This window comes from Hibiscus syriacus, unplaced genomic scaffold, assembly GCF_006381635.1.
Source record: "Hibiscus syriacus cultivar Baekdansim isolate YM2019G1 unplaced genomic scaffold, ASM638163v2 tig00110482_pilon, whole genome shotgun sequence".
In the NCBI taxonomy this organism is placed as follows: domain Eukaryota; kingdom Viridiplantae; phylum Streptophyta; class Magnoliopsida; order Malvales; family Malvaceae; genus Hibiscus; species Hibiscus syriacus.
Window position 1 is genome coordinate 74296 of NW_024062758.1, and position 14853 is coordinate 89148.

Here is a 14853-nt window from a genome sequence, read left to right on the forward strand (position 1 = left end):
ACCACAGAGATCAATTGATTTGATATCTTTCATTTACTATTGGTGATTTTTTATTCCCCGTGAATTATTGGACTTTCTACAATTAATATAAAATTTAAAAATGGTTAAAACTTTAACCAAAATCCGGTAGCTACTAACTGCATTTACATGAGGAAGTAGTTGGAGGCTCTTTAAAGCACCATAGCACCAATCTTCACTCATAAGCTCAACCTATATACATATTACTGAAGCCATTAGGGGAAAAAGGGCAGCCATTTCTTGCTCCATGATCAACCATCTTGAATGATTAAACATGGTTCCAAGCGGGTAACTTTTTACTGTTATCGTCTGTTACGACCAGACATGTGATGAACAATATCAGAAACAATGCACCATTTGGGATCCTTGTATTATACAATTGCAGTTGAAGGATCAATATCATCAGTGTTGTGCTGATGCATTCGTTTTTGTACGGCTTTCACGGCTACTACTCTGGCAGCATTGGCTGCTTTGTTTGCAGCTGAGATTGCTTTGTGCACTCTCTCGTCGATCTTTGCAATGCCGTAAGCTTTCTCCGCAGCTCTCTGCGCTTCCTGTATGCAGGGCAGCATGTTATAAGAGAACACATTTACATTGATTATGACCGCGGAATTCTAAGGCGTACACATCAACTGCTAGTGAAGCCGGTAAATGCCAGATAAATGATATGAAAAATACCTGAACGGCATTATGGACTCGAGATTGTGTGACAGCATGGGGAGATCCAAGATGGATGCTTTGCGTGATATGAACATCAAGCACCCCATTTTTCCAGTGACCAGACTGTGGCTCGCCATTTCTGAAAGTGTATGTGCCAAATCCCTGCCTTCTTCCCTCATGCCATGCTCCCTCATACTGGTGTCCATTTCCAAATTGATAAACCCCAAAACCATGCATCTTGTCAGCGAAATATTCCCCCAAATATATGTCTCCATTTCTGCATTTCAATTCATAAAGCTAACCAGTCACTAAAACTGAATTCTACATCATACGAATGGACGTATGGTTATATCCCACAACTACTCAATTAATGATGACTCAAAGTTCGGAATTATTTTCATCCAATTCAATTGAAAAATAATCTGCACGCCTCAACACTAGTCTCAATGAAAGTACATTAATCCCCTGGCTCAAATAGCTAGATTCAAGTCCATTTACTCCAGATTTATATGCATGCATGTATCCATGTAAGTATAAAACCATGATATTATAGTACTCCACACAAGGCAGCCGTTTGTAGAAATCTGGAAGGGGTGACTTATTATCAGCATTCATGGCTAAGAAGATTGCAATGATATGGAAGACCGAAGTTATGAAAATGAAGAAACAAATAGATATCATAAAACCGACAGCTGAAATAGTTGAAATTTAAACAAAAGTAAACTGCCTAGGATGTTACTGTTAGTAAAATACACCAAGCATACACCTAGAATATGACTAGTAACTATAGGGCAAAGAACCATAAACCACTTTTTCACTCACCAAGGTTTAAGCTAATGAAGATTATTTCTCATATGAACTTATTAAATGATTAAAGAGAGATAAGGTTTAGGTGCAAAAGTAAAACTTCACCAGGTCAGTAGTTTTCTAGTCGAACATAGTTAATTGGAATTCAGAACCATCTAAAGACAAGAATAACGCAAGCTTTAACTACCACTTCCAAAATCTGTAATTGGAACTAACAATATCATACGTTGATAGAAACACAAACAATGCAGACTCCAGAGTCCCAAAGTTTCGGTTCTTTCCGGCATTCGATGACTGAAAACATACCAGAGAATGCAACATAAAAATATAATACTATTTCTTCACTCAAATACATCTAAAGAAGATCAAGAATTCACCTGAAATGGTAATGGCCAAGCCCATGCTTTACACCCCACTTAAACTCCCCGACATAGTTGCTGCCATCTGCACCAGTATGCACTCCACAGCCATGACAATGCCCATTAGACCACTCCCCTGCATAAACATCACCAGTAAAAAACCTGTACACACCAATCCCATGCCTCAATCCCTGCCTATATTGACCACGATATCGACTCCCTTTCGCCCAAGTTTCCACACCATAACCATCATATTTCCCATCAATCCAATCCCCCTCATATCTCCCTTTCATGTAGTAATAATAAACCCCGCTCCCTGAACATTTCCCTTTATGAAATTCACCCTCGTATACATCCCCATTACTATAAACCTGCACCCAAGTCCCTGAATTCGGCTTCTTCTCCGATTTCGGCTTGGATCCAATAGACCAAACAACAGTTTTCGAAGATTTAGAAGACGACCCTAGTTGGCTAAACTTAGCAGGTAATGAACGAGAGAGAAGCAATCGAATCGAAGGCAAGCGAGGGAGTGCAAGATTAAGGGAAACCAAAAGGGTAAGCGAGAAAGCAAGCAAAACAACGGAATTCAACACGAAAAACCGCCGAGGATCGGAAACCAAAAAGTAAAGCGAAGGGACAGAGAGCAAAAAAAGGAAACGTAAGTGGAAACAAAGCAAACGGCCACGGTTCAAATGATGAACAAGTTTCCTACCAAGACAAGCAGAACAAGAGAAATACTGGAAAAGAGTGAGTCTTTCGACCCTTTCGCGGTGGACACGGTGATTCTTGAAAGAAGAAAGAGAAGGGGACCGAGAAAAAGAATTGTGGGTCATTATAGGTCGCTTATGGGGAGTCGAAAGAAGGGCATGTGTTGGGGAAGGGTTATCGGAGGAGGAGGGCTTTTGATGGTGAAAGTTGGGTTCTTTGTGACGATGGGTTGTTGTTGCTGCTGGTGGCGTTGGTGAAGGGTTTGGTACTCGGATGGTGAGATGTGGCTTACTTTCAATGACAAAATCAGGGCTTTGATGATTGAACTGAGAGAAAAACCAGTGTGGGTTGTTGAAATCGGAAGAGATCGTGCCTGCTTTTCCGATCTCTTCCTGTTGTTGGTCATATTTCTTCTGATACATTTACATAAATCAAACACCTCCTCTTCGTCCCTTGATTTCTCTGTGTTTATTATAACCGCGAGTGAAACTGGAAAGTGTTGGTTTGAACTTCCAAGGCAATTTACTCTATGTTTCTTGAATCCGATTGAGTTGTGTGTTCTGCCTACTAATTATGGCTTGTTTGGTTTTGGCTTTTCGATGTCTGGTTTTTGAATTTCGACATTCCATTCTTTTTCAAGCAACATTATAAATTAGTTGGCCGACACGGCTTCTGTAACTAAAACGCCCTGCTTTTCATTTTATTTTCTCAAATGCCACTGCCTCATTTTTTCTCCAATGAATTACTGTTAGTTTGAAATTCTCAATTTATATAATTCCGAAGAAATAGAATAGTGAGGCAACTACATTGAGGAAGGCTTCTTAAAATATACTATTATTCTATTTTAGAAAAGAGGGGAATTGAAAAAATAAAAATCTCAGGAAAAGTAATATTGTAAATATGGGTACAACTAGGGGCAATTTCATTGAGGAAGGCGCTTTGCCTTAGCCACATCTCCAAGTATGAAAACCCTTTCAAAATGGGGGAAGCGCCGGGTAGCGTTGCTGACGAGGCCTCTTACTTTATTCCACGTGGCAGTTTACTGAATTTAGCACCCAAATAATTTTAAATAGGATTAAGTACACAAATGGTCCTCTGATTATAGGGTAATGCTCTATTAAATCTCTTTATTATTAAAAATTACAAAATGGTCCTTCGACTATAGAGTGTTACTTTGTTAAGTTCATCGACTATTAAAAGTTACAAAATGGTCACCCAGCTATTCATTATGTTCCAAATTCGTCATTTTCTGTTAAAAATTTGATAGTATTCTATGTTGACTCACTGTGATATGATGAAATATGATCTCATAATCTCAAACGACTATCATATCTCAGTCATCATGTTAACGTTCAACTTAGGCAACCGCCATTTTTTTTAATGAAAATGGATGAGTTTGAAACATAATAAATAGTAAGGTGATCATTTTATAACTTTTAATAGTCGGGGACTTAATAAAGCAATATTCTATAGTTGGGGACTATTTTATAATTTTTAATAGTCGAAGGACTTAATAAAATATTATTCTATAGTTAGGGGACCATTTTTATACTTTACCCTTTTAAATATAACAATTAATATAAAGATAATGCATTCCAGACTTTTCAGTCTCAATTATAAGATACTAACACATAAATTTAGATCAAATAATTTTAAATAAGATTCAATAAATCATAATAAATAGTTAGAATCCACACATAAGTTCCCCAGCTAAATACATTGAACGATAGTGTTCATATATCGACCTTAACCTTCTCTTCGTCAGGTCATGAACATGTGCTAATCTTGTTTATACCAAAGTTTTAACACGGAATTATATTAAAATGTGAAGAAATTAATAAAATCTAAGACGAAGAGGTGTTTAAGACAAGATATTGCAAGTGTAGTGAGGTGGCTTGTAAGTGTCTGAAGATGTAAAATAATAAATGCAAATAATTGGTCAAAAAGAGGAGGAGGTGAAGCCTCCACATCCAATCCAAATCCAATGACAAAGCAAGTAACTGGCCTTGCCTTTGTTCTTATCCAACCACCACGTTCCTCTCTGTCCTGTCCATATAATTAATAATACTCCAATATCAAATGCTACTGTTTATTTTGCTATTTTTTCTGTCCTGTCTAAATTTCTTAAAACCTGAGGTTTTAATTTAATTTTTCCTATAATTAGTGGAAAAAATTAACAGTTCTGTTAAGTTGATGTCATTTATATATTCCAAGGATAAAAAAGGGTTAGAATTACTTTTTTCTAAGAAGTTTGAGGACCAAAAGTGTCATTAACCCAAATCTAAAAAAGTCTAAATCCTAAATCTCTCCGGTCTCTATAGATAGGTTTCAATGTTCTCAAACTATGCAAAAAAGAAGAGTGATTGAAATGGAAATGTCCATCCATGATACTAAGTTAACAAAACACAAAACTTCAAAGATAAATTTGAAAAAAGGTTTGAAACGTGGGACCAAATAGTTTAATAATACAATACCCAAAGAAAGAAGAACAGAAGGGGTTGTATTTTATTTCATTTCAAAAGGATCATATAGGGGATAAAACCCAAGTTAAATCTGATAGTGAAAGCTTGGGGACCATACACTCCATGTCTACATATGAGAGCATATAGAACATGAGATCATGATGATTCATGTATGCTGATCCTCCTTTTCCAAGTTGTTTAATCAGTAGCTTAGAGTCTAAGATTAATTAATTCATGGTAATCAAGTAGCATGGCTTGTCAAAATAGGGCTACAAGTTGATGACATTGAGAGAGCCTTGAGTATGAAGCAATATCTGCCGAAAAGTTGGAATTTTTATCTTCACTTTTGAAAAAATGATGGGTCTTTAATTTTTCATTACATTAATTATTATTATTATTTTAGCCTCTTATTTGGTTACGTAGGAAAGTCTAGGTCAATATGAAAATGATTAGCTTGTATGGAAATATACAAGAAAACCTAGAAATTTATGTATTCACGGTAATACTTCTCACCGTGTAAGACAACTTTGGGTTTTGCTATTTCATATTCAAGAAATTTTATAAAACCAAAAATTTTAATGACCCAAATTGATGGATTAAGTCAAAGGGTGTAGGGAAGGATTTAGGAATGGAAACGAGTAAGTTCGAGTATTATTGAGATCGGCTCGATTTAAAAATTTGTAAGTTTAAAATTGTCAAGCTTGATTCTAACTCAAAATAAAAAAAAATTGAAACTCGTTTCGAAAACTCACGACCTTAAAATTTTAAAACTCGACTCTAAATCCAAAATTAAGCTTGGCACGAAACCGAAAAAACTTGAACTCAAAACATTCTAAGACTTAACTCGATTAAAGTTTAAACTCGAACTCAAGTTTAAAAAGCATATAAATGTAATATTATCAATAATTTAATTTAAAATAAATAAAAAGTTAATATATTATTTTGTTGAGTAGTTCATGAATTCCAAATAAGTTTCAAGTAACTCGTTTCGATTCGTTAAAAACTTGAGAGTTCGAACTCTAGTTGATCCCATTTAATTCGAGTGTTGACTGATTTTTTACCAAATCGATCTCGAATAACTCACGATCTGTCTGGACTCATATACAACCCTAGATTGCTTCAAAAGTAAAATAGTTTAGGGTGAACTATTCAGTTAGTCACTCGATTATTAGGTACTTTTACTTTGATCATCCAAGATAAGCAACTCGATTGCTTGTGAACTTTACCGGGCTCCACTGCTTTTGTAGGGAGGTGGGGGCGTGGTCGATGGCAATTATCATACAGGACATCGGTTCGGACCACCATTGGGACCCTTATTCATTCGGATACCAATTGACTGGCACCTAATTGTTTGTGTTTTGGTCCTTCGGGTGAACAAAAACACAAACAAAACTGTATCCAAACGCAGAGAAGTGGGCTCTTTGTTCGAATGAAGTATTTAAAAGCCCTTCTCTAATAATTCCTCACTCACCTCCTTGCTGGATCCTTTAATGCTTACAGGATTGGGGCAGTGCCATTTGTCCATAACTATGAACAAAATTCGATTAATATTCATTTATAACCTTCGATCAAATCCATTCAGTCAAGTTAATTTAATTTATGGATGGTTAGGATAAACTGAGTAAACAGTAAATTAAAATTAATTTAATGGGCAGTATGTACGTGTCAAGCTCAGACCTGATATAGAATCGCCCAACCTCAGCTAAGTGCTAACCCATGAATATACCATACCTACTCTTAAATGCTAATACCTATCTCCTCTCATTTAATATCTAATACCATATTCAATGAATATAAAAATTCATAAAATGTTTTCAGACACAATTATTCAAACACCAAAAATAATAAATTTCCTGAAGAGTAAAATTGGACCCAAATATCCTACAGATGAACTTATTTTGTTATGAACTCGAGGTCGGAGTGATTACATTCGTTTGCGTCATTAACAACGTCAAACACCAGAAATTAGAAGACTAAAACACGTTCATCCTACAAGTGAACAAATTGATACAAAAAGAAATAAGTAATGATAAACACAGAATACAAAGGTAATACACAGACCAAACAGCCAACAAATAATAATCAATTAAAACTACTTTGGAGGGAAATCTATACCCACAAACAATTCCAGCTAAGACGTAAAAAGCTGCTTAATTAACACTTGCTGCTAGCAAATATATGCTTTATTGTAATACTTTTTTGAACATTTAAAATCGGCTCTGAAACATGATTTACTTGAGAGGGGCTGTCAAACCATACCTCATAGTTCAAAACCATTACTTCCAAACTAGAAGATTGGGATACAAGCTTGTGTCCCAGGAAGGGAGCTTTGATTCTTGATATATCATGGTTTGTGAATCTTGAACCCGAATACTCTTGGAACGTAGCTTTGTGTTGCCTTCTGCGGCTTCAGGTGCCCGTATGTCATCAGGAACAGGTGCGGAAATGTGGTCCCAAAATAGGCTCCATCAATGTCTTACGTTACGTAGAATTAAGGTCACTATAAACTCAAAGCAAAACAAGCCAAGACGAAGTTGGAAATATGAACATTTATCTGACGACAGTATATCACAGCATTTATGTAGTATTGGCTGATAGTTAACTCACATTTACTGAAGACAGAACTAGTTCCCACTGATTCTCTTATCATTATAATCATCAAATTGAGTCCTTTCAACAATATTTAACAGGCACTAGTTCATGTTTTTTGGAGAAAATAGTCTACATACCTGTAACATCCTCCATGCCGGGTTAGTGATTAATTTGTAAAGTTTCAGCATTTGGTGATTTAAAGTAGAATGATGGAAGAGTTCAATGACTTATTTGAGTTATTTTGTGTAGGATTGAATTATAAAGAAAGAAGATTAGAAGGACAAAATGGTCTTTTTATAGCAATATAATTATTTGGGATTAATATTATATTAACCACGTGGAAGTATAGGAAATTAAAAACAAGCTTCCAGAGTCCTCTTCTTCTTTCTTCTTCTTCATACGTGAGACCCAAGCTAAGGTAAGATTCTCTTGTTAGTGAATTTCTTGATGAATTTATGGTTGATTCATGACCATTAGGCAATAGTTAAGCTTAAAGGAAGTTTAAATTGTTTTAAAACCTCAAGATGAGAAGTATATGAAGAATTAAAGAAAGGAAGTAGAAAAGTGAAATCTTAGATTAGAGTTCATAATAAGAATTGGAAGTGAGATTTGACTTGTCATCAAGTTAATTAAGGGATAGGAAGTGTTAGAATAGGAATTTGAACATGTAGCAAAACTAGTATAATTTTTGCAATTATATAAGAATGACTAGATTTGGAGTTAAAGAAGTGATTATGGAATAGAAATAAGTTTAAGTATGTGTATTAAAGTTAGGAGTATTAAAGGAAGTGAAATAGAAAGGTTTGAGCTGAAATAAGGTGATTTTCGAGCTCAAAATAGAATTTCTGGGCTAGGGGAATCGATTCCCCCTCAAACGAATATGAATTTCCATAATGCTAGAGGGGAATCGATACCCCCAGGGGGTAACCGATTCCCCCATAATAAAAAAAAAAGAAAAGAAAGAAGAGAGATTAAACTATCAATCCCTTAAATTGGTAGGCTATTAGAGGTTAAGTTCAAGACTTAGGCATCTGATAATCATCTTGAAAATTTTGATTATGTAGATATTGAGCCTAATCGAGTTCCGGAATCATCGACAAGTAGGATCAATCGAGGGAAAGACAAAGAAATCTAGATGAGTGCATATGCATAACATGAATATGTATTTTATTCAGTTCTAGACTTGTGATAAGTCTAGATTCAATATTTTGATACATGATTGTAGTTCATATGATGATATATGACATGAATCCATACCATATGCATTATGGAACATGAATATGAAAGAAAAGTTATATGAGTTATATGATAAAGGTATGGAAATAATATGTCTACGTGATATAAATTAGATAAATTGTGAAAGCCCATGTTATGTAAATGAGAACTATAGGTATAGTTGGCATGCCAAGGGTAGAGGGTCTATGTGGTCCTTCGGGACATATGTATTCTTTGGAACATGTGTGAGGACTAGTGAGACACATACTTGATCCTTGGTATATGTATATGATTCTTAAGGAATGATATGTGGTCTTTCGAGACATATATGTATTTTTTGGAACATGTGTGAGGTCTGGTGAGATACATACTTGATCCTTGGCATATGTATATGATTCTTAAGGAATGATATGTGGTCCTTATGGACATTATTATATGGCACTACGGTGCAATTCTACGCGGCACTCCGGTGCAATTCTACGTGGTACTTAGGTGCAATTATATGAGCTGTGGTGACAGCATAGTGCACAACCTCACAATACTCACATACCTTAGGTTCTCTGTATAGTACCATGGGCTAATGAACTTACTAAGGCGAACTTATTAATGTGAATTTGATAAGTATATGTGTAAGAAACATAGTTTTGGTTATTGCATTGTTTACATACATCTTATTATTGCAACCCATCTCATTTTGGCAATTACTTTATATTTATTGATATTATTATTATATTGCCTCACTAAGTCGATGACTTAGCGTGTGAGTGTTTCACACGTAGGATCCGATAAAGTAGACGATTGACGTTAAGCAGCTGGACAACGTTACTCCTGCAACTATCAGATCAGAAGCAACTTAATCAGTATGTCATTTTGTTATGAAAATGGATGTTGGCATGTAATTAAAGAGTTAAGTTGTGTATGCTCTGAATATTTTAGTAAACTTATATTACCATATGTATATTATTGTATTTTTCGTAATATAAGTTCAAGTATTTTACTATTATTCGTAATGAGTAGTATTTTAAAAGTCAATGTAATATCTTTGACTAGTATCCGGGTTGGGATACGGGTTGAGGGTGTTACAATACCCCTCTCTCAGAGGCCATGAGAAGAGTTATTCCTAGGAACTTTGCAAGATGCTGAGAGAAGAGGTCCTAATGCAGGCAGTTCAAGGTGATTTTGTTTTCATCCATCATTTCATCACATCTTTACCATCGCCGCCCGCTGACGTTAATCATCGCCGTCCGCCGCCACACTTCGTCATCCGTTCGCCGCCGTTTTTCCTCAGGAAGATCGTCTCCTCACTCTGATTTCATTTTCGAGATTAGATTTACGAGAAAGTCATTCATTCGGCGCAGATCTAAACGCCGTTCTTCACCGATTTATGCCGCCGACCATCGTCCGTACACCGTCATACCATCGGGCTCGTCGTACACTCGTGAAATAATCCCATCTATCCTAGCGTACAGACTCGCTGCCATTTTCCGTGAATCTGCCTTTGATCGGTTCGACAAAAACAGAACAAGCCATGGTTCTGCCAAGCTATTCTACTGATCTTATCCATCTCTGAGGGTTTCGTTGAAGGACAACTACGTAGTTCCACCTTTCCTCAGGCATAAGATCTACCTGTCGGATTCTCTTCATCACTTCCGCCCTTCTCTTCTTCGCCGATAGTCACAGATTTCACGATCCCGATCTACTATGAGGGTTTCGTTGAAGGACGACTCCGCTGTTCCACCTTTTCTAAGGCTCAAGATCTACCTGTCCGACTCTCTTCATCACTTCCACCCTTCTCTTCTTTGCCGACAGTCACAGCATTCTCCATCGCCGGGCGCGCGACCAAGAAATATCGTCAGGTCACTGAGATTTCCTCATATGCCGGGTGCTGTAATCCACCCTTGTCACCAACAGAGACCTCCGGTCCAAGCTCCTCCGCCCTCTACAGCCTCGCCTTCTTCGCCATCTCACCCTTCTCTTCATGACAAGGTTCGTACTATCTTCATTTCAGGTCTGCCTGAAGATGTCAAAGAGAGAGAGCTGCAGAATTTGCCGAGATGGCTTCCAGGTTATGAAGTCTCGCAAGTGAGCTACAAGGGAGAAAAGCCTAAGGGTTTCGCTCTCTTCACTAATGCAAAATTTGCAGTTGCTGCCAAGGATGCCCTTCAGGAGATGGTTTTTGATGCCAAGTTAAAGTCCCTTTTGCACATTGAGATGGCAAAGAAGAATCTAGTTGTTAAAAGAGGAATAAGTACAGATTCTGATGCAATTGACATGTAAGGATGTTATCCTGTTCCTCTTGTACTGCCACTGTCAAATCCAGCTCCTGTAGCATCTCCAAGTATTCATGTGCCTGATAAATCTGGGTGTTGTGTTAAAAAGTCTGCCGTAGATGTTGTCCACGATGGAACCAAGGAGTCCACTATAAAAGAGTGCATCAATGACAAGTCTGGATGCTACACGTTATTTATTGATAATTTACCAGAGAAGATCCATTAGAAGAGGTTTGGATCTTTATTTTGCACCTACGGTCGGGTAATTGATGCTTTTATTCCAAATAAAAGAAATTCAAAATGAGTTCACTTTGGTTTCATTCGCTTCGCAACAATCGAAGAAGCAAGGAAAGATATCTCAAAAATGAATTGTGCTCATATTGACGGCATCAAAATTGGTATTTCTTTCGCTAAATTCAAACCTCGACATTCCTACTGGAGAAAGTCCTCGACACCTGTTCATCGCAAGTCTGGGATGGAAGTTGTTTCGAGGAATAATCACTGTGAAGTTGAAGGAGTGGTGGACGACGATAAACTCTCGTATTGAGTAATTGTCTAGTGGGTGGTGTAAGAACTTTATCAAAATCAGTAATCTTGCTAATCAAATGCAAGCCAAGGGCCTCACCGATTTCTCGATAATGAGAACTGTTGGAAATGCAGTTCTATTGGTTTTCGAAGACTCGGCTTATTTGAGAAGTGTAAAGATCGATAAATCAGAGATACTTGCAAAGTGGTTCTCCAGAGTTGAAGCTTGGTTAGAGAGTTTGGTAGTGGAGCGACGTCGAGTGTGGTTAGTTTGCAAGGGTGTTCCTTTTCATGCTTGGAATTGGGATAATTTCAAAAACATTGCAAATAAGTGGGGTTATTTATTAGCAATCGACGAAAGTTTTCAGTCACCATCATCTTTTGATCGGGTAAAAATTCAAGTCCTCACAAATCTTCATGTGAGAATTAATGAGACGTTGAAATTGAAGGTCGGTGACAACTCCTTCAAAATCATGGTGCATGAGATTAAGCCTTCATTCAAACCAAACTCTTGGGTCCCTGACGAAGTAGATTCTCATTAGATCTCGTCTCTTCAATTGTGACTTTGATATAGTGTATAAGGTTGCAGGTGTTGGTTTTCTTTTGTGTTATGTTATTTTGAGTTGTTTGCTATCCTAATACTGGAGGTGTATCTTAGAAATAGGGTATTTGTCGATTGTGGTTTTTGGTTGAGGATGTGAGAGTTTAAGGTATTTGTTGTAATGGTGTATATCATCATATCTGTGTTTTCTTATGTATTGGGTATTATTATTAATAAACTATGAGGTACTCTTTTCTTCCTTCCAATGTTCGTTAATATACTTCTTAGTGTGTGGACGAATACGAAAAGAGTTTTTAATGAGACCTCCAACTTCTATAAAAAAAAATATATATATATAAATATCATAAACTTATTAGTGACAAAAAAAAATCTATTTATGGCATGCATGTTATCTCCCCCATAAAATCCATGCAACAAGAAGAAGCAAATAAGTTCAATGGCCAAAAGGATACTGCCTTGATACTTGGACCGAGGGTAGTAGATATCTTCACATCTAGGGCAGTATATTTTTACAGTGCTTGACCGAGGGATATCTGATTGACCAGCTGGAAGACAAGGTTGTCCACAGCAGTAAACTCTGGGGCATCTTCCAAAATCATAGATCTTGTACTTATCTAGCTGTAAAAGTTTTTAAAAGAATATTGTCAAATCTGGTTGTTGAATTTACGTATATTTCAAAACATGAAATTATCACACCAAATATAATGTCAAACATCTCACCATAGCAGCCATTCCTTTGCTTGTCAATATGTATCTGGCATGAATCAGACCATAAAGCATTTCTGCTGCAAATTCAACTAATTCATTTTGCTCCTCTGTAAACATATCTCCTATCAATTTCAGCCCCAACAACATTACGGTTCCATGTTGCTAGATGACATAAATAATATGTTTCACTTAAACTAAAGAATTATTATCATCAAGGACATAAATATAGAAAAACATTCAAATTTTTGCCTTCATCAAAATTTGAAGCATATAGATTAGAGTATAAGCATGTCATAAAACTCTCTGCTTTGAAGAACACGAATAGACTACCATTAACACTCTCTCAAGTCTCCAAAAACAAATAGCAGAATGGAACAAAAGGCTTCAACAAGTAACAAAAATTTACACATAGTATTCGTAACAACTTGAGAAGAGAATAAGGAAACAGTAAGTTTACCATGGGAGGATTCAACATCCAAAATTAAATCAAGTGCATAATCGTAATAAGGAACTTGGCTGCTTAGCCCACAAAGGTTAAAATTATCTTGTATGTAGTCATCATCTACTTCGCAAAAGAATTCATTTCCACGTAGGTTGCAAAACCATGAGATCCAAGATGTATCATCCCCATCAGAACCACTAACATCCGACTCTTCACTGTCTGTATCAGATTCATCTGCAGTCAATGCAACAAAAATTTGCATCAGCATATGTCCCTAACAAGTAAAATGGGAAAGAAATGTCACCGAACACCAAAAGTTAATCATCCCTCTCTTCGAAAACATGGTTCACATAAGAGAAAAAAAAGAATCAACTGAATTAGTAACCTTGAATACAATGTTACAGTTCATAAAGCTGAATGTTTAGAGGTTCATAAAACATATATGTATTCGACATCATTTAATTTTGGAAATGCTCCCCACCCCTTTTTCCTTGATGAAGGGGTAAACGCAGAAAGAAAAAACAAACTTAGGATTCAAGGAATTGAAATGATGGTTCGTTTGAGCTATAAACAAACATCCATATGATCTCCTCACACCAAAGCTGAGGCAATTTTATTTACATCCAAATTAATAAACTTCAATGTTTATTCGTTATTAATGTGTTTTCGACAAAATTCATATTAATAACAATAAAAAAAACTCGTATTTTATTTACATCCAGCTCCAATTACATTACATATTCAAATTAATAACAATAATAGATAACTTAATTTCTCGAATACAAAATACTGTCAAAACCTAGATATAGAAGGAAAAAAGCACCTCAAATTCTCGAATTTTCTCATTTCAAAAGGGAAAAGTCCATTTTTTAACAAAATAATCCGAACTTAGATATAGAAAGAGGGAGGGAGAAGTTGTTACGTATATACCTTGGGCGTCTGCTTTGGGTAGAGAAACGGAGCGAGAGTCGCGATGATGATCGGTTGGATGCTTCCCCGTGAGGAGGTAACGTGCGGACTTATCCTTGCCGTTGATCACTCTCGAAGTGGAGGGCGACGATCGTTCCAGCTGCTTATCAAGCACCTCGTTGACCCGCTTCCGATCCACCGCCCCAATCCCTCTGTCCCCTCTGTACATCTTCTCTCTTTATCTCTTCTTTTTTTTCGTTGGCGATGGTATTAGTCGCTTCCGTTATCGCCGATGCTAAACATGAAATGACGCAAACAACCTTAGCCCCCGAGAATATAGGGTCTTCTTTTGGTTTCAAAATCAGATATGGATGAGGGATGTAAACAGGTTATTTGTTGTGTAGATTATTTTTTTTGGGTGGGGGGGGGGCGCAAGGTTTCACTTTATAGTTGCTGGATGTGGAAACAAACAGGGTAGAGGTAGAAGAGTAATTTCTAGAAAAGATATAACGTTAAATCGGTACAGAAGTCTTAAGTCCGGTGAAATGGCCGATTATCGGCGGCGGATAGCTTCGGGACTGCTTTAAAGTTTTTAAAGATTCAATTTTACAATCAT

The 14853-nt window shown here is 36.7% G+C and overlaps 2 protein-coding genes across 4 annotated transcripts; both read right to left on the reverse strand.

Moving 5' to 3' along the window:
• Positions 1–206: 206 nt before the first annotated feature.
• Positions 207–9896, reverse strand: LOC120128827 (junctophilin-4-like). 2 transcript variants are annotated; one of them, XM_039146451.1, is made up of 4 exons: positions 9889–9896; positions 1863–2743; positions 697–955; positions 207–572 (listed from the first exon to the last, which is right to left on the reverse strand). In XM_039146451.1, exons 2-4 carry the CDS (start codon positions 2675–2677, stop codon positions 390–392), a joined length of 1257 nt encoding a protein of 418 aa, XP_039002382.1. In that variant the 5' UTR covers positions 2678–2743; positions 9889–9896; the 3' UTR covers positions 207–389. The 2 variants fall into 2 exon arrangements, with proteins under 2 accessions (XP_039002382.1, XP_039002381.1); XM_039146450.1 differs by lacking the exon at positions 9889–9896 and having other exon boundaries at positions 1863–3127.
• On the reverse strand, positions 7183–14617 carry LOC120128830 (casein kinase II subunit beta-1-like). 2 transcript variants are annotated; one of them, XM_039146453.1, is made up of 5 exons: positions 14259–14617; positions 13344–13562; positions 12899–13008; positions 12631–12796; positions 7183–7489 (listed from the first exon to the last, which is right to left on the reverse strand). In XM_039146453.1, the coding sequence occupies exons 1-5, from the start codon at positions 14464–14466 to the stop codon at positions 7359–7361; spliced, it is 834 nt and encodes a 277-aa protein (XP_039002384.1). In that variant the 5' UTR covers positions 14467–14617; the 3' UTR covers positions 7183–7358. The 2 variants fall into 2 exon arrangements, with proteins under 2 accessions (XP_039002384.1, XP_039002385.1); XM_039146454.1 differs by having other exon boundaries at positions 12899–12993; positions 14259–14616.
• Positions 14618–14853: the final 236 nt, after the last annotated feature.